The sequence below is a fragment of the Ambystoma mexicanum genome, chromosome 11, assembly GCF_040938575.1.
Source record: "Ambystoma mexicanum isolate Mex_15411 chromosome 11, UKY_AmexF1_1, whole genome shotgun sequence".
Classification (NCBI taxonomy): domain Eukaryota; kingdom Metazoa; phylum Chordata; class Amphibia; order Caudata; family Ambystomatidae; genus Ambystoma; species Ambystoma mexicanum.
The window spans coordinates 456,803,145-456,825,620 of NC_090934.1; the positions used below are offsets into that span (position 1 = coordinate 456,803,145).

The following is a 22,476-nucleotide window of genomic DNA, read 5'->3' on the forward strand; positions in this document are numbered from 1 at the left end:
GTACTGCACTTCCCCCTTCCCCTTCCCCTTGCACTTTTTCCCTTCCCCCTACCCCTGCACTTGCGCGGTCTGAATGACACCTGGCCTAGTAGGATCGTTGTCTGTCTTCCCCTTGTTCCCCCCGCCCTGCCTCGTCGCGCCTTGAAACACTTGTGTATACAAATGCCATATCATATATTATATCATACTGTCTTGTACGCTTCCCATACCAACACTGGACTATGGACCGCTGTGGAGTTTATTTCAAAATATTCATTAGTTCTTTCAGTGAGGCGGTCGATTAGATCGGGGAAACTCAAATAATAGTTTTTCAGTCGCCATGTCCCTGGGGGAGTTAACACACTCACACGCATCTCCATCATGAGTGGCGAATGATCTGAGATGCCCCGGGGAAGCAGTTCCACCTTGAGCACCCTGTGCATATCTACGCCTGGGAGGAACAGGTAATCTAGTCTAGAGAGGGAGCCATGGGCCCCTGAGTGCAATGAGTAGCATTTATCCCTAGGGTGAAGTTCTCTCCATACGTCACGGAAACCTAAGGCTGACGCAAATGTTGCTAATTTAGTGTGAGTGGCTGGGTTGCGGCCACATATGTGGGTGTGATCTAGGGCAGTGCTCATTACGTCATTAAAGTCCCCCCCCTTAGGATCCACATGTCTGGTTGGTGCTTTGCTATCAGTGCTGTTAACTCATCTAAGAATTCCTCTCCGAGACCTGGTGGGGGGTATATTGCAACAATAGCCAGTGTTCCCACCCCCCAGAGTGTACCAAGGAGCATCACATAGCGGCCTCTAGGGTCTTGCTCCACTATAAGCGGGGTAAACGGGATGCGCATGTGCTGTAAAATCAATGTGCCCCTGGATCCCATAGTGTGTCCCGCGTGGAATGCAGAGCAGTAGTTCGATCTCCAAAAGAGCGTACAGACCAAACCTGAAAGGTTTGTCTCAGTGACAATAGCTATGTCGGGGGAGTGTCTATTGAGAAATTGGGTAATAAGACGTTGCTTAATCCCGGGCCCATTCCATTCACATTCCAGGTGAGTATTTTCACAGATCTGGGGTGTTCAGTGGATTCTGATTGAGAGCCATTTATAACAGGTATTACCGGAGTTGTGGAATCTGTGAGATAAAGGATGTTTGGGTGTGTTTGGTGGGTGACCGAAGCCAAAGTGATTCTGAGAGATGCGTGGTGATTGATCGTACATTTACTTCTGTGTGACCGAATGAAAGTACCTAAACAACATTAAACCCTTCATAGCTTTTTCCTCCCCCACGCTATACTCCGCCCTAACTTGAAGTACCTGTCGCCCGAACATTGCTGACACTTAAAAAACTATCGTGCCCGTGTTAACTTAATTACCCAACTTGCCCCAACTTCGTTCAACCACGGGTTTGTTACCTCTGTTTGAGGCTTCTGGGGGGTGGTCTCGGTGACCGCCAACCCTTACATAGGCAATCATTCGGTGAGGGTATGTGAGGGGGGTATGTTCTGCCCTCCATATAGAATATCAGTTCTTCACTACCCTTGCCCTCTCCTTCCTCGAGTGTCTAACACATGCAGGTTGTCGCTATCAGGTGTTCGGTTCTTGTGCTGGGACATTTTGTTCCAGTGGCAAATGCTGTTGTGCAGGTGTATTGCGATTCCATCGTGCTCGCGGTCTACCCCGGGGTACGGGGTCTCCGCTTCGCAGTTCCCTTCAATATGGTTTTCTGCCCACTTCCAAATTTCTTATGGATCCGTGAAGTGCACAGACGTACCTTTGTGGTCGATTTTGAGTTGGGCTAGGAAGAGCAGGCCATTTTTCACATTCATAGATTGAAGTTTCCTCTTCAAGTGTTCAAAGGATTGCCTAGCCTTTTGGACCTCACTGGTGTAATCAAGAAAGAAAGCAATTCTGGAGCCATTATACATGATTGACCCTTTAGTACGGGCCATTTGCAGAACTGCGTCCCTGTCCCGGTAGTTTAAAAGTTTAGCAATGACTGTTCTTGGGGAGGAGCCCGGTGGGCATCCGATGGGCTCTTTCGACCGAGAAAGATTTTGAGAGGGATTTCGGCGCAAAGAGGTCTGCCAACCATTGTTCCAAGCAGATTTCCACGCTAGGCCCCTCTGTATTTTCCAGGAGGCCCAGAATGCGAATGTTATTGCGGTGCGATCTGCCCTTGCTCTCCTCCACCCGAGCTTCCAAGGCCTTCAACCGTGACATTGTATGTGACAACTGGTGGTGCACCCCGCTGAAGTCGTCCTCCACGCCATAGATGCGATGTTCTGCCTCCGTGGTCCGGGAGGATAGTTTCTGAAGATCATGACAGAGGAAAGACACTTCTGCTGGTAGGGCGTCCATTTTTATTCTCCATGGACATACGGGAGCTGGCGATGGTGGCCATTACATCACTTAATGATAGTGATTCAGCTGTCAGAGGAGGTACCTTCTGTGATTTGGATTCAGTGGCGGGCATGCTGGTCGCATTTTGATCCATGGTGCTCTGCGTGGTCAGCTTCCTGGTCTTGTCCTTGCCCATGCTTGGTATAAGAAGTATCGTAGAGTGAGAGATCCGCAGAGTTAATTCTTTATCCTAGCATCGGAAGGGGAGGGCGGGAGAGGTCCAAATGTTGGGGAGGTGCGTCCCTCCGGGTGGGCCTGGTGCGACTAGGCGAATGATGGTGGCATGCTTTACCGGCAGAACGATTGCCAGATTTGCTTTCACCACGCGATTAGTGTCTTTAACCCTCCCCCACCCTCCGTTTTAGTGGAGCGGTGTGCCTCCTCCATGGGAGTGGATCAAGATTTGTGATAGTCGGGTGTGGCAGCAAGAGAAGGGTTCACTCACACCTCAAACCGTGGGAGACAGCTGGGTAGGTGTTCCTCACTTGCAGGTGCTGTGGTTTCCCTCACGGTATCTCAATCCTTTTATCCTTAGTTAGGGGAGGTGATTAGCATTGCCTGGGGTCCACTGGACCACTTCGTATGACCCAAAGCTGGCAGTACTTCGAGGGATGGAGGAGCCCCGCAGGGGCCTCAGCAGCAGAACGCACGATCTGGCCTCGTTACAACTTGCTTGCCTGACTCCTGACAGTCAACCTGCCCAGTTCGTAGTAGTTTAGTCGTTGGTGCTTGGGCCTCCCACAGCCTATTCACCTCGATCCTCAATTTCTTCCTCTGGGTGATATAAGGTTCGTACAGTATCCAGTGAGAGGCTCACACAGTCTTCCGGCGCCCCACTGTCACGCATTATTATCTGCTACGTTGGAAGAAAATGTGCAGCAGGTGCAGCACCCCAGCTCAGAGGCAAGCAGCAGAGTCCACATGCAAATAAAGCACACAGTGGCCTCTGCTGCCTTTCGCTCAGGGGAGGGGGGTAAATCTACATACGTTCTCAGGACCCACCAAGATTTGTGTGCCAGAAAACTATGGTCAGGGTGTGTCTACATATGTGCCCTAATACTCCAACATTGCCACATGGTGGCAGTGTTACTCACAAAATGATTCAGGAAAAGATAGCATGGGAACTAGTACACACCATATATGTATCTAATGGCCACAGGTGGCCGCGAAGTAAAGCCATGACCCCCTTCCATCCTCCTCTGCCCTCGCCACCTCTTTTGACACACAACCTGACAAATCCTCCATTAGTTACTGTCCCGTTCTGTCTTTCGCCAATTTATACATTCAGTAATGTACATGAAAGTAAATAGCCCACAAGACATCAGTGGACTGCTAGCCATTAGCCAGTCATGGATGTTGACCGCTTACCCCAAACTTAACCCATCCAAGACCAAATTCATCCTCATTTGTACCCTTCTAAGCAACAACTTATTAAACCTAAGGCTCTGTGATATGCACCCTAAAAGATTTGATCCACAGCTCTCAAATTCAGCTAAATCATTAGGCTTAACCACTGACGGAAGCATGCCCTTTCAGAAACAGCCAAGAAGGCCCAAACGGCCTGGCTCCAAATCTCCACTTTTCGCAAAATCAAACCATCAATCCCTCTGCATGACTTCCAGACTGTAATACAGGTGGTTGTGGTCTTGCGCATCGATGGGGGAAATGCCCTTCTGTTGGGGCTCCCAGATGCTCACATCTCTCCCTTAAAAGCAGTCCACCACGATGCAGTGTGGGTACATGGACATTTGATTAAATCAGCATCATCCTATGCGAACAACATTGGCTACCTCTCCAAGCCCGGACACTGTTCAAGACTGCATGTATCATCTACAAAGCAGTCATGAATAGCACACCATCATACTTGGTGGATATGGTCCAGATATCATAACTGGGTCGAATCACAACTTGTCCGCAAAGAGAGAACCCACACACAATCCTTCTCATGTCATGCACTCACTGCCTGGAACTCAAACACGGTATCAGCTCGGAATGCCCCATAAATTCTCCAGTTTTTAAATCTCTCACAACTTGGCCTTTACAATAACACCTAACCAAGGATTAATCCCAATGGATTCACTGACTATAACTCCCAGTACTGTGCTACTTTTAAAAGATGCTAGCCCAAACTCTTGCTACTCACACCTTGTACACCACACCACTGCTTTTGAGTTCGGTCTGCACAATAAAACAATAAAGTAATAATTAAAATAATGTTATGGTTGGGGCATATTTAAGAAAGTGTTAAACATGTATCATCTTGTGGGTCTATGGAGAGGTTTGCATTGGACTTTGAGAACCTTCAATAGAGAAGGGGGAATGGGCTTTGAATTAAGTGCCCCGAAGAAGAAAACGCACAGATGTGCATTTTGAGTTTCTTTTCCCACAAACGCCACTCAGTGGCATTTCTGTACTTGGTTTGGATAGACAACAGGTGTTGGTTAATGCTAGCTTACATAAGCCTACTTCAAAAAATGTTGATATATGCCATCCACCCAGCTACCTCGAAGAGAAGCTCAGAATCTCCGGTGGACAGAGCACCACCAGAAGCCAGGACATTTGCAGACCTGAAATCCGCTGCTGCAAAAAGGAAAGGACCAGAAAACAAGCCTTCTCTGCTTATGTCCCAAGACTTTGGAACCTCCTCCCTGTCAGCTTCATACTGGCCCCACGCTCCTACAATTCAGAAAAGAACTCAAGACCCACCTCGTCAAGGAGGCTTTCCTTTAACACCTGGGCCATCATGTTGCCACCTGTGCACCTGACTCGCTAGACGCCGTCTGCCCCTCTCATCCCCACCACCCTGTACAGCTGTAACCCTCCTCTGTGCCACTTTGTATCCTAACCCACGCTGCATGTCTGTTCTGTTACCACTGAAAAGCGCACCTGTATAGCTCTGTAAAGCGCTCTGTAAAGCGCTCTGTTTCTCGAAGCTAGGTCCGTGCTCAATAAATACAATAATAATAAATCTACTGTGGATGGATAAAAAGAGACATATTAGAAAGAAAGGGTTTTGTTATAGTGTGAATCATAATTGGTTATTTATAAATGCGCTGAATACCGTAGAGGTTTCTATGTGTGGACCAAGGATTCAAACCTGTGCTGCTCTGCGTCGTCTTGCTTCCAAAACGAACGTGTTGCCACTGAGCTATACTACCCAGTTTTATGCTTCCTTCAGTTGTAATATTTCCAAGTCTTAGTCTTATTTCATGATGGAAGTGTGTGAATGCTCTGCTACAGGAAACGTTGATAAGTGATTACTCTGGTCACAATGCTAAGGGACAGAAAGTAAAGTTTGTCTTCCATTTTGGTGAATAGATAGGCAAGTATTTCAGTTCGATTAATATAAAGCATTATGGACCAGATAAATGCACTGATGTCAACAAATGGACGAAAGTTTGGGCATGGTGGATAAGATTTTCATCAAATAAAAGAAAATAAGAAGAAAAAGGGGGACGAAAACGAGAAGGAAAGAAAATGGAAAAAACAACACCGGAAAAAAGAAGTAAAGAGAAATGGTATTATGAAGAAGAAAAGCAAGAAAATAAAAAGAATGGGACTAAAACAGGAAACTGGATGAAAGACCTGGAAATGGAAAGACAACAGAAGGAAAGGAAGGGTTAAAAAATAAGAGAAAAACAGAAATGAAAGGAGGGATGAGAAAGAGCAAAAGAACAGAAAAAGAAAAAAGATAAAATCTAATTTAAAAATATGCATTACTTGCAAAAGACAATTTAGGAATTGTACCACTGCACTTCAAAGTGGAAAAAAGATTCCTAAAGCAGTCCATTGCCGATACCTTACAGCAGTCACTAATTTGCATTGCTGTAGAAAGTGTCCGGCAGTGATCAATCAAGCTACTTTTGATAATTTTAACAGAAGCTGTGGCCCCATATGAGGCAGTGTGAAACATGGCCACCACAGATGCTAGTTAAAACATTTTCACAAGGATGTTGCTGCTCTCCAAGGCACCACTGGTAAGGACTACAATGTTAAACATAAAAAGTTGTTTGGAAGTGCCTCTTTAAGAATGCTAATATATGCGTACTTGATGAAAAATAATCCAGTAGAGAATGTGAAATCCTAAAGATTCCCTTTTACTCTGCTACAATAGTGGAACAGAAAATATTCATACCTGAAAATCCTCTCTGGAGGACTTTGTATAGTCACTTTAAATCAGAACACCTGCATTTTACATCCTTTATTTTTTATAAAGGTTTTTAAGGCCCCATGCACACGTTTTCACATTATTCAAAACATGAATTATGGATGGGCTAAAGATGGAGACAAGGCACAAAAGAAACACACACATGGATGATGGTGCTGAAAACAGTCGATGGAAACAGAGAAAGTGCGAAAACGATAAGGACAAGTTGCATATGAAAGCCAGGCATTGCCTTACCTCTAAGAAAGTTCTGGTTGATCGTGTCTTGTGATATGCTATGAAGTCGCTTCATATAGTCCTCACCGTACCAGACACGCAGTCTCTCCCCTGGCTGGATATCCCGGCTTGTACGGAAATAAATCTTCTCGCTGTGCTGGAAGGCGAAGAGGTTCTGTTCTCTCTCTTCTTGGGATATCACCACATACCTGGGGAAAAATTACGAGATATTTAGTGAAGACCCTCATCATAAAACCTTTGCTTCGTCATGTGGTATGTGTAAACTCATAATCAGCACGTATATCCTCGAGTTCCTTTTATTGGTGTGGAATGTATAATAGGTGTTTCTAGGACCTACGAAAGCATTTATGAAAAAATGACGATCTGCCAATATGACATTCAAGCCAAATTACACAAGTTTCTTAAATCAAAATAAAAGTCAACCAAAACTTCTGATGTAGACGCAGGTGAGAGAGTCAATACGAATACAAGGCAGAATCCGGGCAACCCTATACCTGGTGAGTGACAGTCAAAGTGAGAGGGGCAAAGAAAGGGGAGATACCAAGATCTACCAAACACAATCAACAATATTATCTTGCCTAACATGTGTGCAGGTAAACCCAAACGTTTTAAAATATAATAGTGCTTCAGTTTGCTTTGGCAGATGTGTTTTTAACATGTGCATTTGTATTTTTGTATTTTGTTTATCTGTATAGCGTGCCTGGCCCAGAAGGCATCTTAAGTTACATTACATGGTATACAACATAGTAAATTACACAACCAATAGAAAGAGTAACAATCTGTGCATACAGTAGGCAGAAAAGTTAAGAGCATACATATCAGAAGCTGATACTGCAGGTAATATTGTAGGAAAGCATACATTAAGGTCAATTAGGAGGGATCAACAGAATATGTACATAGTTAGTGTGCAGAATGCTGGATTTAGGAATCCTGGGTCACCAGCCACATCCTGGCTTTGTGCTTGAATGTGTGGAAGGAAGGTTCATTCCTGATACGGTTGGGCAGTGAGTTCCATAATTTAGCGACAAGAACTGGGAAAACTGCCCCACCTGCTTTCTGCAATTTATATTTGGGTACATTGAGGCTATGTACTTGGGCGGCTCTCTGCAAGCATGCAGATGACTTTTGAGAGAAGCGGTTTACCAGATAGGTGGGGTCCTGGTTAGTCAAACATTTGTGGGCGAGGGCGATCGTTTTGAGTGATATTCTTTGGGTGACTGATAGCCAGTGTAAGCTTCGTCTAGTAACCGAGATGTGTAGGGATCTGGGGAAATTGATGGCAGCCCTGATGGCATTATTTTAGATGAGCGGGAGTTTGTTTAGGTTGCGTTGGCTTGTCCCTAGGTAAAATGCATTTCAATAATCGAGTTTGGACATGACCAGGGTCCTGGCAAGTGTAGTGCGATTGGGAATGGTGAGGAAAGGGCGGCAGGCTGTGATAAGTTTACAAGTGTACACGAGACTGCAAAGACAGCGTTGGATTGTCTGTTAAGCGAAAGTTTAGAATCGAGGTAGATTCCTAGAGTTTTGGTATTATTGGAGACCTGGATGGTATTGCCATCAATATTGAAAGCTTTGAAAGCCGGATCCAGTCTGTTGAGACGGTTTTGGGAACCAAGGATGAGGAGCTCTGTCTTATCATTAAGACAGAGATCATGTTGGCCATTCATACCTGTATGACTTGATATACCTCATTGAGGGCTTTGGTGTCCATAATGTGGTTGCCTGTAATAGGTATGAGTATCTGGGTGTCATCAGAATAGTTCATGTATGTGACACCCAGATAGTCGAGTATGTCAAAAAGAGGTTTTGTAAACACGTTATAGAGTGTAGGGGAAACACAAGATCCTTGGGGGACCCCACAGAGGACAGGGGATGGTTCAGCAGAAGCGGATGGGGAGAAGACCCTCATGGACTTGTTGTCCAAGAACAATCTGATCCAGGTGGTGGCTTTGTCCGAGAAGTGGGTCAGAAAATGCGTTACTATTACCCACAGAAACACATATACAAACCTTGATACAAGAGCAAACGCAGGCGTGCAATCAGAGGACCAGCATCGGGCGGTAATACCAAAGCATCACTAAAGCAAGAGATTAAGTTGCAATGGATAATAAGACTGTCAGTATGTATGGGTTAAAAAAAAGTGAATCTGGATGTCTTTGCGCAGCAGAAATGTAAAAAAAGATGAACTGCAGGGTCTAATGAATTCAACCACCTGTGTCAACTACAAACTTTCATTGAACAACATGATATCTTGCATTCCTATCAAAACGGTTTCCAAACAAGTAGAAACATGGTACTGGTGATTAGGTCTATGGTGGACAATATCAGAATGCAGGCAGACAAGGGGACATTGAGTGCTCTGGTCCTATTGGACCAATCCACTGTTTTCCAAGTGGTGGACCACAAGATCCTATTGAGCTGTCTGCTTAGACTTGGGATGATATGACAGGTCTGTTCTGCCTACAAACCTTTCTTGAAGACTGTTCTCAATCTGTGTGTTAGGCACAATTGTATGCATTACCCTTTCGGTGCACTACAATAACCCCGACCTCCTGGCAATAGGGAACCAACCTTTGGTATAAGTCTGAACTACACAGGTTGGTAGTGTGGCTGAGCAGCCAGGCATATCTCAAGAGGGGTCAATGTGAGTAGTAATCTTGTGACAGAGTTTCACAGTAACAGTTGTTCAAATAAACTCTTACGCTCAAGGTTTCTTGATAAAACAATTATTCTTTTATTTCACAGTCAGTTGTATAAGCCTTCTTCAGAAGGGAGCAATATATGTAACACTTAAAATACACTTCAAAACACACTCTGTTTCTCTAAATGAGATGATACCCATTGGGTATGCCATACAGACACTTCCTACACCCTCAGGTGACTTAAATAGCCAGGACACTGTGGACATTGATTTATCACTGGTACATTTAGAGCAATACTGAGTTTGGAGTAAAAGATAGAAGCGAGGAATAAAACAAAGGTTAACAAATAATTCACAAATGGGTAAGTACTTTTGGAACCTTCCAATGCAGGGTAAATTTAACCCTTTCCTGGGGGAAAGGCCACAGCACTAAGTCAGAGGAAACAAAAAGTCACTCAGGGAGCCAGGACAGCAACTGTTAATTGCACAATGTCTAGGGGAGCTGAAGAACCTCTTGCAGGTTGGTAAAAAGTCTTGCACAATGTTTTAAGAAATGTTTGTAGAAGATACAGCACTTGAAGGGCCACAAGCTGGGAGGCTTGTGAGGGGAAAAGCAATAGCAACTCTGCAAGGTAACCAAGACAGGTCTCAACTGAGAGGAAGTAAGGCTACACAACAAGAGGTAAATTCTCTTAGACTTTACAGTAGCTCTGGTTAGAAGAAATGGTTCCAGCTGGCTTCTGTTCCCGTACAGCTCTACAGATCCTGTTGCTGCTGAGCCTTTGTCGTGTGGACAAGAGGGAGGACGTCTGGGGACTTCTGCTCTGCAATGGGAAGGTCAGCAGCAGCAATGGGCAAACTTTATTCGGTGTCCTTCGGTGTTTCCACTCCTCATGTCTGACAGCAAATAGCAACACTGCGGTTCTAGGATGATCTTCCTGGCGCTTGGGTCTGACCTAAAAGCAACACACAATCTGGTGTTCCTCTCCCTGGCACTTCGGTACCTGAAGCAGTAGCAGTGGAAGTACAGCCAACTCCGAGAGGATGTCCAGACAGGCTTACTTTGGAGTTGATTTGCCCCACCAACTCAAGAAGAGAAGTCATCCTTGCAGGGCTTCTTGTTACGCTCACCTGGTCTCTGTGGAGGCGTTGGGGCACGGTTGCAGCCCTCCCTGAACTTGAATCACCCCCTTCAGGCCTCTCCCTCAGTATAAAAGCTGTGAGCGGTGGTACGTGGTGATACTGCTCCTGCGTGGAGCTAACAGTGTGTGAGTGCGCCAATCTGTGATTGTTGTACCTCTCAAGCCCTTCACCCCAAAGTACGGTTTCTGTGAGCATACGCCGGTCCATAAAGCTGGAAGATAAGCTCTCCGTCCTGCTACTTCTGGCAGGGGTGCGTCGAATGGGATCTAGTTCCTTCACTGATCCCTGATAAGGATTAGTCCAGTCCAGCTGCGACTATGCTTCTCCTTATGATTGGCAAGTCTTGCTTGAGCTCTTGTGATGTTGTTCATTCTGTTTAATGTCTTTATATGTTGCTCCTATTTATGCCCGCAATAATGTCTCTCTTCTGTTTTCTTCCCTTAGATGGAAATGCTGCCTCAATGCAGCTGTGAGACGCAGCCGGATGGAAGATGGATGCTACCGCAATGTTCGACAGCAGGTAAGTGATGGTTTAAGGAAAAGCGCGAAGTATGGCGGAGAGCAAAATTAAATGGACTGTTTTTTCAATGTCTAACCATGTCTAATGTTTTTCCTTGCAGGCGCTGCCGTCGACGATGGAGCGTGTCGTGCTGCGGTGCCAAATTGAAGATTTCAGCGTTCCGGAAAGTGTAAAGATGAATACTTGGTTCGCCGAAGAGATGTACAGGTAAGAACAGCTTCCCCCAGTTGGTAGGTATGCTGGCAGGAGGCAGGATGTCCAGGAAGCAGGATCATCAAAGGTAAGTCTGACCTCATGCAACGGTGAGCGTTACGCTGCTTGAAAGTGCAGAATAACACGAAGCGTTTGTCTTGAGGATCGGGGCAGCTTATATAGCTGAGATCGTGGGCATGCCCATTAGGGCCGGCTTATCAGCGACACCCTGCCACTCCTAGAGAGTGAGCACATGCAAAGGCAATCCATTAGCATCCACACCCAAGAATACACTTGGGGCTGTCTGATGAATGGAATGTTCAAGGTTAATGCATCCTGCTTAATGGATGGAATGTTCAAGGTTAATGCATCTGAAGTGCTTTGTCCATGATAAAAGCTTTTTGGTGTTAAATGGATGTTCTTGTTTACTTTTGCTCATGAGCCTGGCGCCAAAGGTGCCAGGACAGTGTCCACCCAGGTCTCCTGTGCATGTGACCACTACATGCCTGTGCCCCTGACTTCATGACCATGACACTTCTCTAGTCGAGGTGAATTCAGAGCGTCAGCACAGCAGCAGGGCTTCACCGGGCAAACCAACGGTCCAGGAATTACAGCAGGCATCTCTTCCAAGTTCTTCTTCGGATTCCTTCGTCCAGTGGTCGACTCTGCCTTTCAAGCAAAAAAGCCTCGCCTTTTTATGCAGGTTTCTCCCATTCATCCCAACCTAGCTGTCAATCACACAGCAGGGTGGCTGTCCTTGCTGGAGAGCCAGCCGGCCAATTACCTTTGGGTGCATTCCTGTAACCAAAGGGATTAAGCACAGGGAGTTTCAGGCACCTCCCTCACTTCCTGCCCCTGCCAGATATACTGAAGCCAGAGGCGGGCTTCACTAGTGAATCCTCCCAAAGGCAAAACGAACAAAGTGACCAAACCTGGTTTGGAGCACAGAGGAATCTCAAGAAGGAACTTTCCCACAAGAAATGGTGAAAAAAGTAGACAGGGGCCATTTTGACAAAATGGGCACTCATGGGTGCTTTACTGCAGCTGCGAACGCAGCCCGCGGTAAAAAGTAAACCACTGCCACCACCATTAACTGTAGAAAGGGTAACATAAAAATGTTACATGAGAAACTAGACAATGGGGATACCAAGTAACCCCTCCAGCACCCTATGGTAAGATAGTGTGGGCTGGGCCTGGAAAGTTACAAAATGGAAGTAAAGTCAATTGCACTTCATTGCTCTTGGAAACAGTAGTTTCACAAAGAGAAGGTATTTAAACCTTTGGGAAATCCGAGAGACTTCCCTGTGCCACTGCACTGAAGGTGCTGTGTTGCAATGCAAAAGATGATGCCTATGGATTTTGTCAGACTCCAAAGTTAAAAGAAACACAGAGTCCAAATCACAATACAAATACATGAGAGGGTAAGACAAAGAGCTCACTCTCTCCAGGTTAGAAATTAAAAAGTCCAACAGTCCAGCAAAAGAGCTGGGGGTCTCTAAGGTATTCATCCAGCCTTGCACTTCTGTCCTGAAGCAGAAAGCTGTTATTAGTAATGTCCTGCGCCACATCACACGAGTTTAGTGCCTTCAGCATACCTGGACAACTTCATGCCAAAGCTGGGAACAAAACTTATTGTGAAATAATTCACTAGACTGGACTTTCAAGCAGCGATTAGTTACCTAGTATCCGTTGTCATGGTTCATCAGTAAGTGGGGCAGGAAGAAGAGTAATATTTGGGTATCACCAGCAAAGATATGGAGGAAGAAACCAAACAAAAAGGTGTCTCTGAATGCTTATAAATAAAGTGAGAAGAAAATTGAGTATAGAACAGGGGATAAGGATTGTTCTAGTATTGAGATGGGCACCAAGAAGAAAAAAACTGCAAGGCAGGAGGAGGGTAACTATAGAGTGTTGCACCAGTGATTGTAAAGCTTGAAATAATCGACACATTATGGCACGATTGAGAACTGTGAAAGAAGGAGTGAAAAATGAGAATGTGGATGGAGAACATATGGTTCTGGTGGGAGTGGAAATGATGGACACTAGGGTAAATAGTCCTGGTGGAAAGCATTCAGTGGAATCCCAGTCACGGGGCACTGTACAAGAGGTTAGCTGTGATAAATGAACAGTGTGCTAAAAGAGGAGCTTTTCAATGGTTTTTACAAAGGCTGGGAGTAGGTTAATGGCGTTACAGTGATACGTTATTGAAGACCTCTTGCTGGCCCGATGATCGCCTGCCACCATTACTGAATGTAAAGGAGGATGCAGGCAACGTAACGGTTATGTCAGAACTCAATTTCTGGTGTTCAATGGTCTCATTTTCTTAAAGAAAGCTATTTGAAGTCGTTGCACTACAGTAAAGTAGGTGGGAATTGCATGACGTCTGAGAAAGTAGCCCTCGATGGTCTAATCTGGCATGAACATGTACACCAGTTCGATACAAACCAAACTCTTTCCCAAGCAAGACACTTTAATTTCATACTGAACAGAAAAACAAATCTGCATAATGATAATGAATACTTTTCAAACAAGACAACACTGTGTAAAAAGTAATGGTATATAATATGGCACTTAGAGCGCGCCTATACACAAGTGTTTCAAGGCGCGACGAGGCAAGGGAATGGAACGAGAGGGGACACAGAGACAACGATCCTACTAGGCCAGGAGACATTGAGATTGCGCAAGTGCAGGGGAGGGGGGGAAGGGGAAAAGTGTAGGGGGAAAGGGGAAGGGGCAGTGCAGTACATAGGATAATAGCAAAATATCTAAAGACAATAAATAAAAGTGCAGCCAGCTGGTGGCAAGTGCAAGGGTAAGTGCAGAACATCGGGTGTCAAGTGCTAGTAGGGGCTGTAGGGATACAGAAACTGTCCCAGAGTGCAAGTCTGGCGGGGGCGGGGTGGGTGGAGGCTAGACCTCGGCCCAAGATCAGAGGGTAGCCAGGTAACCAGTGCAGTTTCAGATTCTGCCAGGAGACTAGCAGGGGAGAGGAGGACAGAAAGCTGAAGCAAAGAGGAAGGTCTTGAGGTGCTTCCGGAACCGGAGATGGTCCTCCTCAAGTTTCAGAGAGGCAGGGAGGCTGTTCCAGAGAGAGGCCCCAGCAGAAGAAAGATCTACTACCAACTCGCTGCTTGGAAAAATGACTAGCCCTGAGGGAGTTGGAGGCGGAGGAGCATACATTGCATACATCATAAAATATTCTTGATAGTTGGAGAAAACGGATCTGATAAGAAGTGGGCAACTCAAGGATTTATTAATTTATTTATTGGGTATTTATAATGCGCCTACACAGTAAATGGTGTTTCAAGGTGCAACAAGACAAAGGCGGGGGGAACAGTAGGGATGAAAAACAAAAATGGTCCTACTAGGCCTTGTGTCAATCGGATCGTGCGACTGCAGTGACAAGAAGTGCAGGGGTGTGGAGGGAGCGGGGGCGGGGTTAAGGGATGCCGATCAGAGCGGAACATGCTAATACTAAGGAGGGAAGGAAGTGCAGGTGGAGTGGGGAGCGTGCAAGTGCTGCGGGGAAGAAAAGGGGGAAGAGGGCCCCTGGGCTAGGCGAGTCCTAAGGGGAGGCCAGGTGGACAAGTGCCAGGGAAATGCAGGGAGTGCAGGGAATGAAGGTCTACATGCTAGGACAGAGCAGGATGGGCTCAGTCATGTCAGAACAGATTGGGGAGGTATGGGGGGTCAGGGTAGACTGGGTGGGGAGGGCCTGGTGCCCTGAGTGAATCAGAAAGACAACCAGGCGGCAAGGCAAAAAGCGGCAGAGGGGGACATTAGCTGGGGAGGGGGATAGGGAAGGATGAAGAGAAGAGCCTTGAGAAGCTTCCAGAACGTAAGGAGGTCCGGCTCAAGCTTGAGAGAGGCAGTGAGGCCATTCCAGAGGGAGGCTCCTGCGGAAGAGAGAGATCTAGCCCCACTCTCTGCTTGGAAAAGCATCCAATCTGCATAGAGTTGGAGCTAGAGGACCAAAGGGCTCTAGCAGGGTGGTATTTAGGGAGATAAGAGTTGGATGTAGCGGGGTCCCAGACCTTGAGGATGGCGCAGAGTCTCTTCAACTTGATCCACGCACCAACTGGGAGCCAATGGAGATATTTTAATGCACAAGAGGGTGAGAGGAGAGGGGCCCATAGAGGGTGGCCAGAGAGTAGGAGGGAAGGAGGGAGCTGGGGTCTCAATGAGAAGGATCCCAGTCTTACTGGCATCAAGGCAGAGATCGTGAGCAGCACACCATGCTTGAATAGCAGTCAGTCGGGAATGAGAAAGAATGAATAGAGGAGGCAGTGGAAGGAAGCTTGAAGCAGAGCTGCATGTCGTCTGCATAACAATGCAAGTGAGGAGAGAAGGCAGAGATCAAATGAGATAGAGGGGCAAGGTAGATGTTGAAGAGACAAGGATAGAGGATAGTGACTTGAGGGATGCCGCAGTTAGAGAGTGTGATGGGCCAGAGAAAAGGGCCCAGTTGAACCCGGGATGATCGGTCAGAGCGGCAGCAGGTCAACATGTCCAGTTCCAGGTCTGTGATGCCAAGGGTATCACAAAGCCGATATATAAGAGTGGCATGATTGACTGCATCAAAGGCAGAGGAAAGGTCAAGAAGGATGAGAACGGAAGGAGAACTGGAATCAAGATTTGAGAGCAAGTCTTCAGAGGTGTTCAGAAGAGCAGTTTCCGTGCCTCTGGATGATCTGAAGCCAGACTGGTGGTTGTGGAGACAACCAACAAATTCAGTGTGGTGGAACACCTGAGAGATGAACAGCTTCTCCAAGAGTTTACACCCAGGAAGGGGGTAATGGAGATAGGGTGGTAGTTTGTCATGTAGAAGGGGTTGTCAGAAGGCTCTTTGAGGAGAGGGTGCACAAGGGAGTGCTTGAGGGGTAGCGGGAAGGAGCCAGTGACAAAGAAGTGATTGCAGAAATCAACCAAGGCTGGAGCAAGAAAGGCAATGGTGTCCTTGATATTGCTGGAGGAGCAAGGGAGCACCTGTTTGGAGGAGACTTTCATAGAGAGGACTTGTCTAGTGAGCTCATCTGGTGGTATGTGCAAAAAGGAGATCACTAGGGAAAGGGGGAGCAAAAGGGGGGCCCAAAGAAGGCCTTAGAATGGGTGATGGAGAAGGGAGGGGTGTAGAGGAGAGTGAGAACAGGATGTCCTGAGTTTTGGTTATGAAGTGAGGGGCCAGTGTAGAGGGTCAGGGATGTCAGAAAAGTGGAGATTGCAGAAGGATTGGTGAGCTCCTTGAAGATTTTGAACAGTTCAGCCATGTTAGTGGCCCCAGAGATGCAGGCTTGGATATAGGCCTTCTTCTTTGAGCGGATGGAGAGTCTGTATTGCCTTTTGAACAGGCTGCAGGCCAATCTGTCAGAGGACATGCTTGAAGCCTGCCACTTCCGCTCAGTAACTTTGCACTTGCGTTTCAGAGAGACTAGGTCGGAATCATACTAGGCATTGCGCTTGGAGGCAGGCTCCATGCAGAGCCTCATGACAGGGGCAAAGATGTCCAGAGTGTTGGAGATGGAGAGGTGAAGGCTAGCAAGGGCTGTGTCAGTGTGAGAGTTAGTAGACGAAGTGGGAGGGGGAATGAACATGGCGACAAAAGCAGCAACTGACACTTGCTTCATCGGTGGAATGACAAAGAAGGAGACTGGCAGTGCGGGCAAAGGCTTAGACAGGGAACCCAAGGGATGCAGGGGAGAGGACAGGCGAGCATGGTCAGACTAGGTGAGAGGTGTAGTGAGAGGGTTGAAGATGGGGATGTCTGCGGAGATGAGAGCATCCATGGTGTGTTTGGCTGAGTGCATTGGACTGGAAGGAAGAATGGCGAGGGAAAGAGTCCCGGAGGCTACGGAAGAGTCCAAAGGCTGCATCAGGGTAGTCGAGATGAATATTGAAGTCTCCAAGGAAGAGAAGCTTGGAGGTGAAGGCCAGGAGAGAAGAGGTGAGGCCAGACCACTCCGAAAGGAAGATGGACACCGGACCAGGGGTTCTGTTGATGGTGGCAAGAGTCAGCTCGAGGATTGGAGAGACAACAAGCCTGCAGATAAGACATTCAAAGTCAGAAGGTCTGAATGGGTATGATAGTAGCAAGAACCCATTCAGGGAAGATCAGGGCCACTCCGCCCCCAGACCCGTTAGACCTGGGCTTAGAGAGGATCTTGTAGCCCTCAAGAAGGAGTTTGCCAAATGTAGTGACAGAGCTGGTAGCGAACCACGTCTCGTTGAAAGTGAGGAAGTCGAGGTCGAAGTCTTCAAGGAGGCAACAGATGTCAGAGGAGTGTTTAACGGCAGAGCGTGCGTCGACACCTTTGCAGTTCTGTCGCGGAGGGGTACAGGAATGTCGTATGCCCATCTGTGGTGACGAAGGGGACGGAGGGGTGGCAGGAGTCGCCGCAGGAGAAGGGAATAAGTTGATGAGAGACGGAAGATGCCTTTCAAGAAGGAGGTTGGGCTGAGAGCCCTGGCCCATGACAATTCCATTCTGGTAGACATTAATGACGCCCCTAGAGGATGGGAAGTATGCCATCCGTACTTCCCATCAGGTTCCACCATTAATGGGCAAAAAAGAGAAAGGAAGAAGACTGAGACCATGTGGGGAATCCAAAGGTCTGGAGCGGGAACGACAAAAGATAGTGACAGTCTGCCTGGAAGAAGCGTTGACGTAGGTGTCAGCGGTGGGCAGGCCTGGATTGCAGACCAGGAGATCTTTCTTGAGCTTTTTCCTTCCCGATTTCGAAAGAGAGATAGGATAGTTGGATAGAGTAGCAGTTAGAATAGATAGGGGAGATGGAAAGCACCATGGAGGGAGTGAGCAGAGCGATGGAAGGGGGAGAAAAAGAGGGACGGGGAAACTGAACAATGCCCAACAAACTCACCAGGCGGCCTAACAGCAAGACAGGCACAGACAAATCAGGTGCACGAAAGAGAAGTCCAGACCAGTGAAGTGAGTCCTGTGGCAGGCAGAGGGTGAGCTCGGCAAAGAAATTATGCTCACTTGATCAACTTGATCCCAACACTCACCCCACCCGTATTAAGGTAGAACTCTCACGTGGGAAGGCTCTTCTTGCTGGATGATCAAAGTTCTGCACATAGATAGCCACCAGCAGCACACGCTCTTTGGTGGTCAGTCCTTATATTTCTGTGTCTAATGCAACTGCGCTTGTAGGGCCATCCCAAATACAGACAGTCCCTTCAATGGGTGCGCCCAATCCATCAAAACATCAAGTAGTGCTCCTCCACCCTGCTCTTTGATGAACTAATCCACTTTATTTCTTGCTTACCCCCCCCCCTTGCCAGGGCCTCCTCCTGGATCATCCCCGTCTTTGGTGGACTCCCAGCTTGTGCTTCGGGACCAGAGCACTTGTTGGTCAGTGGCGTGCCTGTTCGGCCAAGAGCCCATTCCGCCACCTGACTCGGGCCCCTGGTATTTTGACAGGATATTCGTCGCCCTCATCTTTCCTTGGGACTGTTACAGCATATCCCCCGGCCCACCATATGCTGTCCTCCCCCTTGTGCCACAGGGTAGAAAACAAAAAAAGAGGGGGGGACAGGCCAAGAGGGGAACCACCAGGGAGCTAGGGTCTTATTCCAGGCTCCCCCCGCGCACTCCCGGTCCCCTTATTTGATACGCTGGGCCCTCCTGGCAGCTGGCTCTGCTCTTCCCCAGAGTGTCCTTATGCTTTCTGCACCTGCCTTGCGGATTTGCCCTCCGACTCCGCATTAGGCTCATCAGCCCTCGTGTATCCGTGCTATGGGGAAAACCACCTGATCACCTGGGGTGGCACTTTTGGTCCTTTTCCACTGTAGCGGGGCCGGCAACAGGCCATGGACCCGCGGCCGCCCTCCGAAGTGATGGTCGTGTCTGCCCGGGACCCTATCTTCGGTGTCCTCCATTCCTTGCCTCCATGTATGCTGTGGAGAAGGTGGAAATGCAGCCTTTCAGTGAGCCAACATTCATCAGTTTAGCTGATGCCACTTGAAACCGCTTTACTCATGCGGTTACAGCAGGACAATACCTTCGGTAGCGATCTTTGCCAGCTTCTACCCAGGTGCCCGCCGTTGCTCTGCTCCCAATTTCTCCCCTAAATTGGGCTCATCAGTGGCCGAGCGTTGCTTTTTTGCCTGCCGCAGATTTTCGCCTGTCTCACTTGACTCTCTCGGCAGAAGAACTGGCAGTAGGACAGCTTTTTGCTCAGGTCTGTCATGTTGGAGCAGAGTGACCAGGACACAACACACAGCTAGCTCATGCCACCACGTCACTACAGTAAAGGGATACCACATTCAAACGATTCTGGCAAACCCTGCTCAACACATCTGCCTCTATATTGTTCTTTCCAGTAAGGTAGGTTGTGAAAAAGGTGGCGTGAGCAAGGCATTATTCTTGGGGGTAGATAATTAGTCGCTGCCTTGCTTGTTTGGATAGACTCTGAGCCATCATCACCAGTAAAACAACCAGAATGTTTTTCGAGACAGAAGACAAACTGTGAACTTTAAGAAGTGATGTGCATATTTTTCTGCTTCTTGTAACTAAGGAGAAGCACCTGAAAGATGATAAAATAGGGTCTGCTAACAAAGTGGCAAGGATAAATTTAGAGCTGAAGGAATAGCATACACAACTGGGCTAATCCTTTTTAGCCGGCTAAGGAAGGTCGTACCATGGAAGACAAAAACCCAACTCTATCGACTCAGAGTTACATTTATTAAAGGGAGAGATGCATCTCCCAGTCATATTTGCATTCACGTATGCACAGTATACATTTTCAGCTTAGTAAATAGTTCTGATAGTTATCACAGAGCTGGAATCTCCATTTCATTATAAATGCAATGACTGAGGTACTGCAGGATAAAGTTATACCTAGAACGCTTATCCAGAGTGCAGCACACTGCCCCATTAAGGGAAGCCATGTTTTAATTAAATTCAGATTTGTTTTTAGATCTCATTCCCCCAAAAGTATGTTCAAAGTCCTCCAGAAGTGGAACCCCCTCGCTCCCCCCAGCTTAATGTTATGGATAAATCACTAAAACCATACCACCACAAAAGTATTGAGAGTAAAAATAATTCCAACAAAAAGTAGGAAACAACAGACACATAGGAGCCTACCCTCCTTGTTTCTACTAACGAAGCTCCACAGATATGTTGGGGTCAATGATATAAGCAGAGCACTGACATAGAAAGGAGCTCCAATAATATTACTGCCCAATCTAAGAGGAATGTTACAATATAAATACGTATTTTCATTTGCATGACATACCACGCTAGGTGCAATGTATAGATTGGAATAGAAATCTTTTTTAGAGTTCAAATGCATTTTTATTTCCCCCCAAAAACAGAGCATGACATAATTCCGATGAAAAAATGTTCTCTCAAGCTCGAGGCAAAGATAATTTAGTGGAGGATTAAAAATCAGCATTACCAAAAATGATTAAACTCTTGTAACAAACGACCATCAGTGAATGTTCATTTTATTTTAAAGGTCACGTTCCACAACAATATAAAACTAGTTGCAGTCTTAAGCACGGGTGTGCTCACGCAGCAATACTTTCAATTTCTATGTAATCAGATTTGGGAAACCATCTGAAATCAGCAACAGTATTCACCCGATAGATTGGATTCATGGCATGTACAGTGATTGGTTTATGTTCATGACATTATATTCAAAACCACAGCCATAGGTATGCAGATGCTATTAAACCAGTTATTGTGGTACTTCCAGCTCAATGAGCTTTTTCTTAATCACACCAGGTCAAAAGAAATAGGTTTCACCAGTGCAAAAACAGGTTTTAGGGGCATTTGGAATGGAAGAAAGTCTGGAAGCACCAGTATCTGGAGAAACTTTGACGAGCAAGTCCTGCGTAGCCAGGCGATTGAGAAAAGAAGATGTCATTCTATTTCAGCCTTATTGTGGATGTGATTTGTGCGATGGAGATTTCACTTTATTACCTCTAACAACAACATTTATATTGTAAATCGCATGCTCTCACACGTTATTTATGGTGCTGAGATCTGGGCCAGTCATGCTGATGCCTGGCTCGTCAAGCTAGAAGGTAGATTGTGATAACACTTGGGCTTAATGGGAATATTCAGACTACTATAATGTAGTACCAAGGCCAATCTTGCTTTAATGAGACTAGCATTAAATTATGCTTCAGTTTTATCAAATTAATTCTTTAATGTTATTGCTATCATCTGCTTTTGTGACAATGCTAGGCAAAAATTACAAATGATTTCTCGAAACCCTATCTGTCCAATCACCTGGAGCAGGTGCATTACTCGTCACATTCTGCATGTGGTAGGCAACTAAACTTGCATTATAAACGTAAAAAGAAAAAAGTTCAGTCGGTTATTGCCTAAAAGATCACATCAAAAGTATTTAAAGGTTTCCAAAGGGGATGTGTCCCAAAGCCTTAAGATAATCTAAGAGACACATAATTTTGCGGCTTAGATTTAATCAAGTAATCCAGGAAGTGACTGCAAAAAACGACATACAAGAATTTGCAGTTTACGCAAAGATCACGGAAAGTTAGAATCCCTATGTCATCTCTTAATGAAATGTGATTTAGTCCATTCATAGCAATACTCTGTACAGACAAAGATTATTAGCACGTTTTAACAAATCAATGTACAGTTTGTTATATAATGCTTGCTTAAAATAGAAAGAAACAGTAAATCTTCATAAACATAATGAAGGCAATCCGAAATAATAGTAAAAGACCTAGATTAAGCCACAATGACTGTCTGTACTAGATTGAAATTTTTTTCAGGCATCAGGGTGTTTGGTATAAATGTAATATCCCATCAATGCAGTCGGATTGCAGTTAAATTAAAGGCCTTCACCATGCTTATTGTACCAGGTAAGCACTTGGAGCCAGCATCCAGAAAAACCCTAGATCTACCTTCCTAATTGAGAACAATACATCGTTTAACAAGTAGAAGAGAGAGGGCTACTAATAGGGAGAATTCGTTAGGAGGCCACCCAGCAAGCTTTCTAGGGGTTAAATGTAGCGAGAGACCCATGGTCTCTGCCAATGTGCTAACTGTCTCGGACCAAAAGGAAAATACCATGGGGAACTCACAGAACATAAACAGGAATGAGTCTTAGGAATGGTTACATCGGGCAGGCTATATTCGATTCTGTAATAAATATTCAGACGGGCTAGTGTAAAACATGCCCTATTTAGAATCTTGACTT

The 22,476-nt window shown here is 46.2% G+C and overlaps 1 protein-coding gene across 7 annotated transcripts in view; it reads right to left on the reverse strand.

Annotated features, from left to right (window-relative positions):
• PRDM11 (PR/SET domain 11) overlaps positions 1–22,476 on the reverse strand; it is an 804,858-nt gene that overhangs the window by 238,767 nt on the left and 543,615 nt on the right. For all 7 annotated transcript variants that reach the window (XM_069623301.1, XM_069623303.1, XM_069623298.1 and 4 more), the window contains one exon: positions 6,789–6,976. In XM_069623301.1, the coding sequence (XP_069479402.1) occupies positions 6,789–6,976 (188 nt within the window). The remainder of the gene's footprint in view (positions 1–6,788; positions 6,977–22,476) is intronic.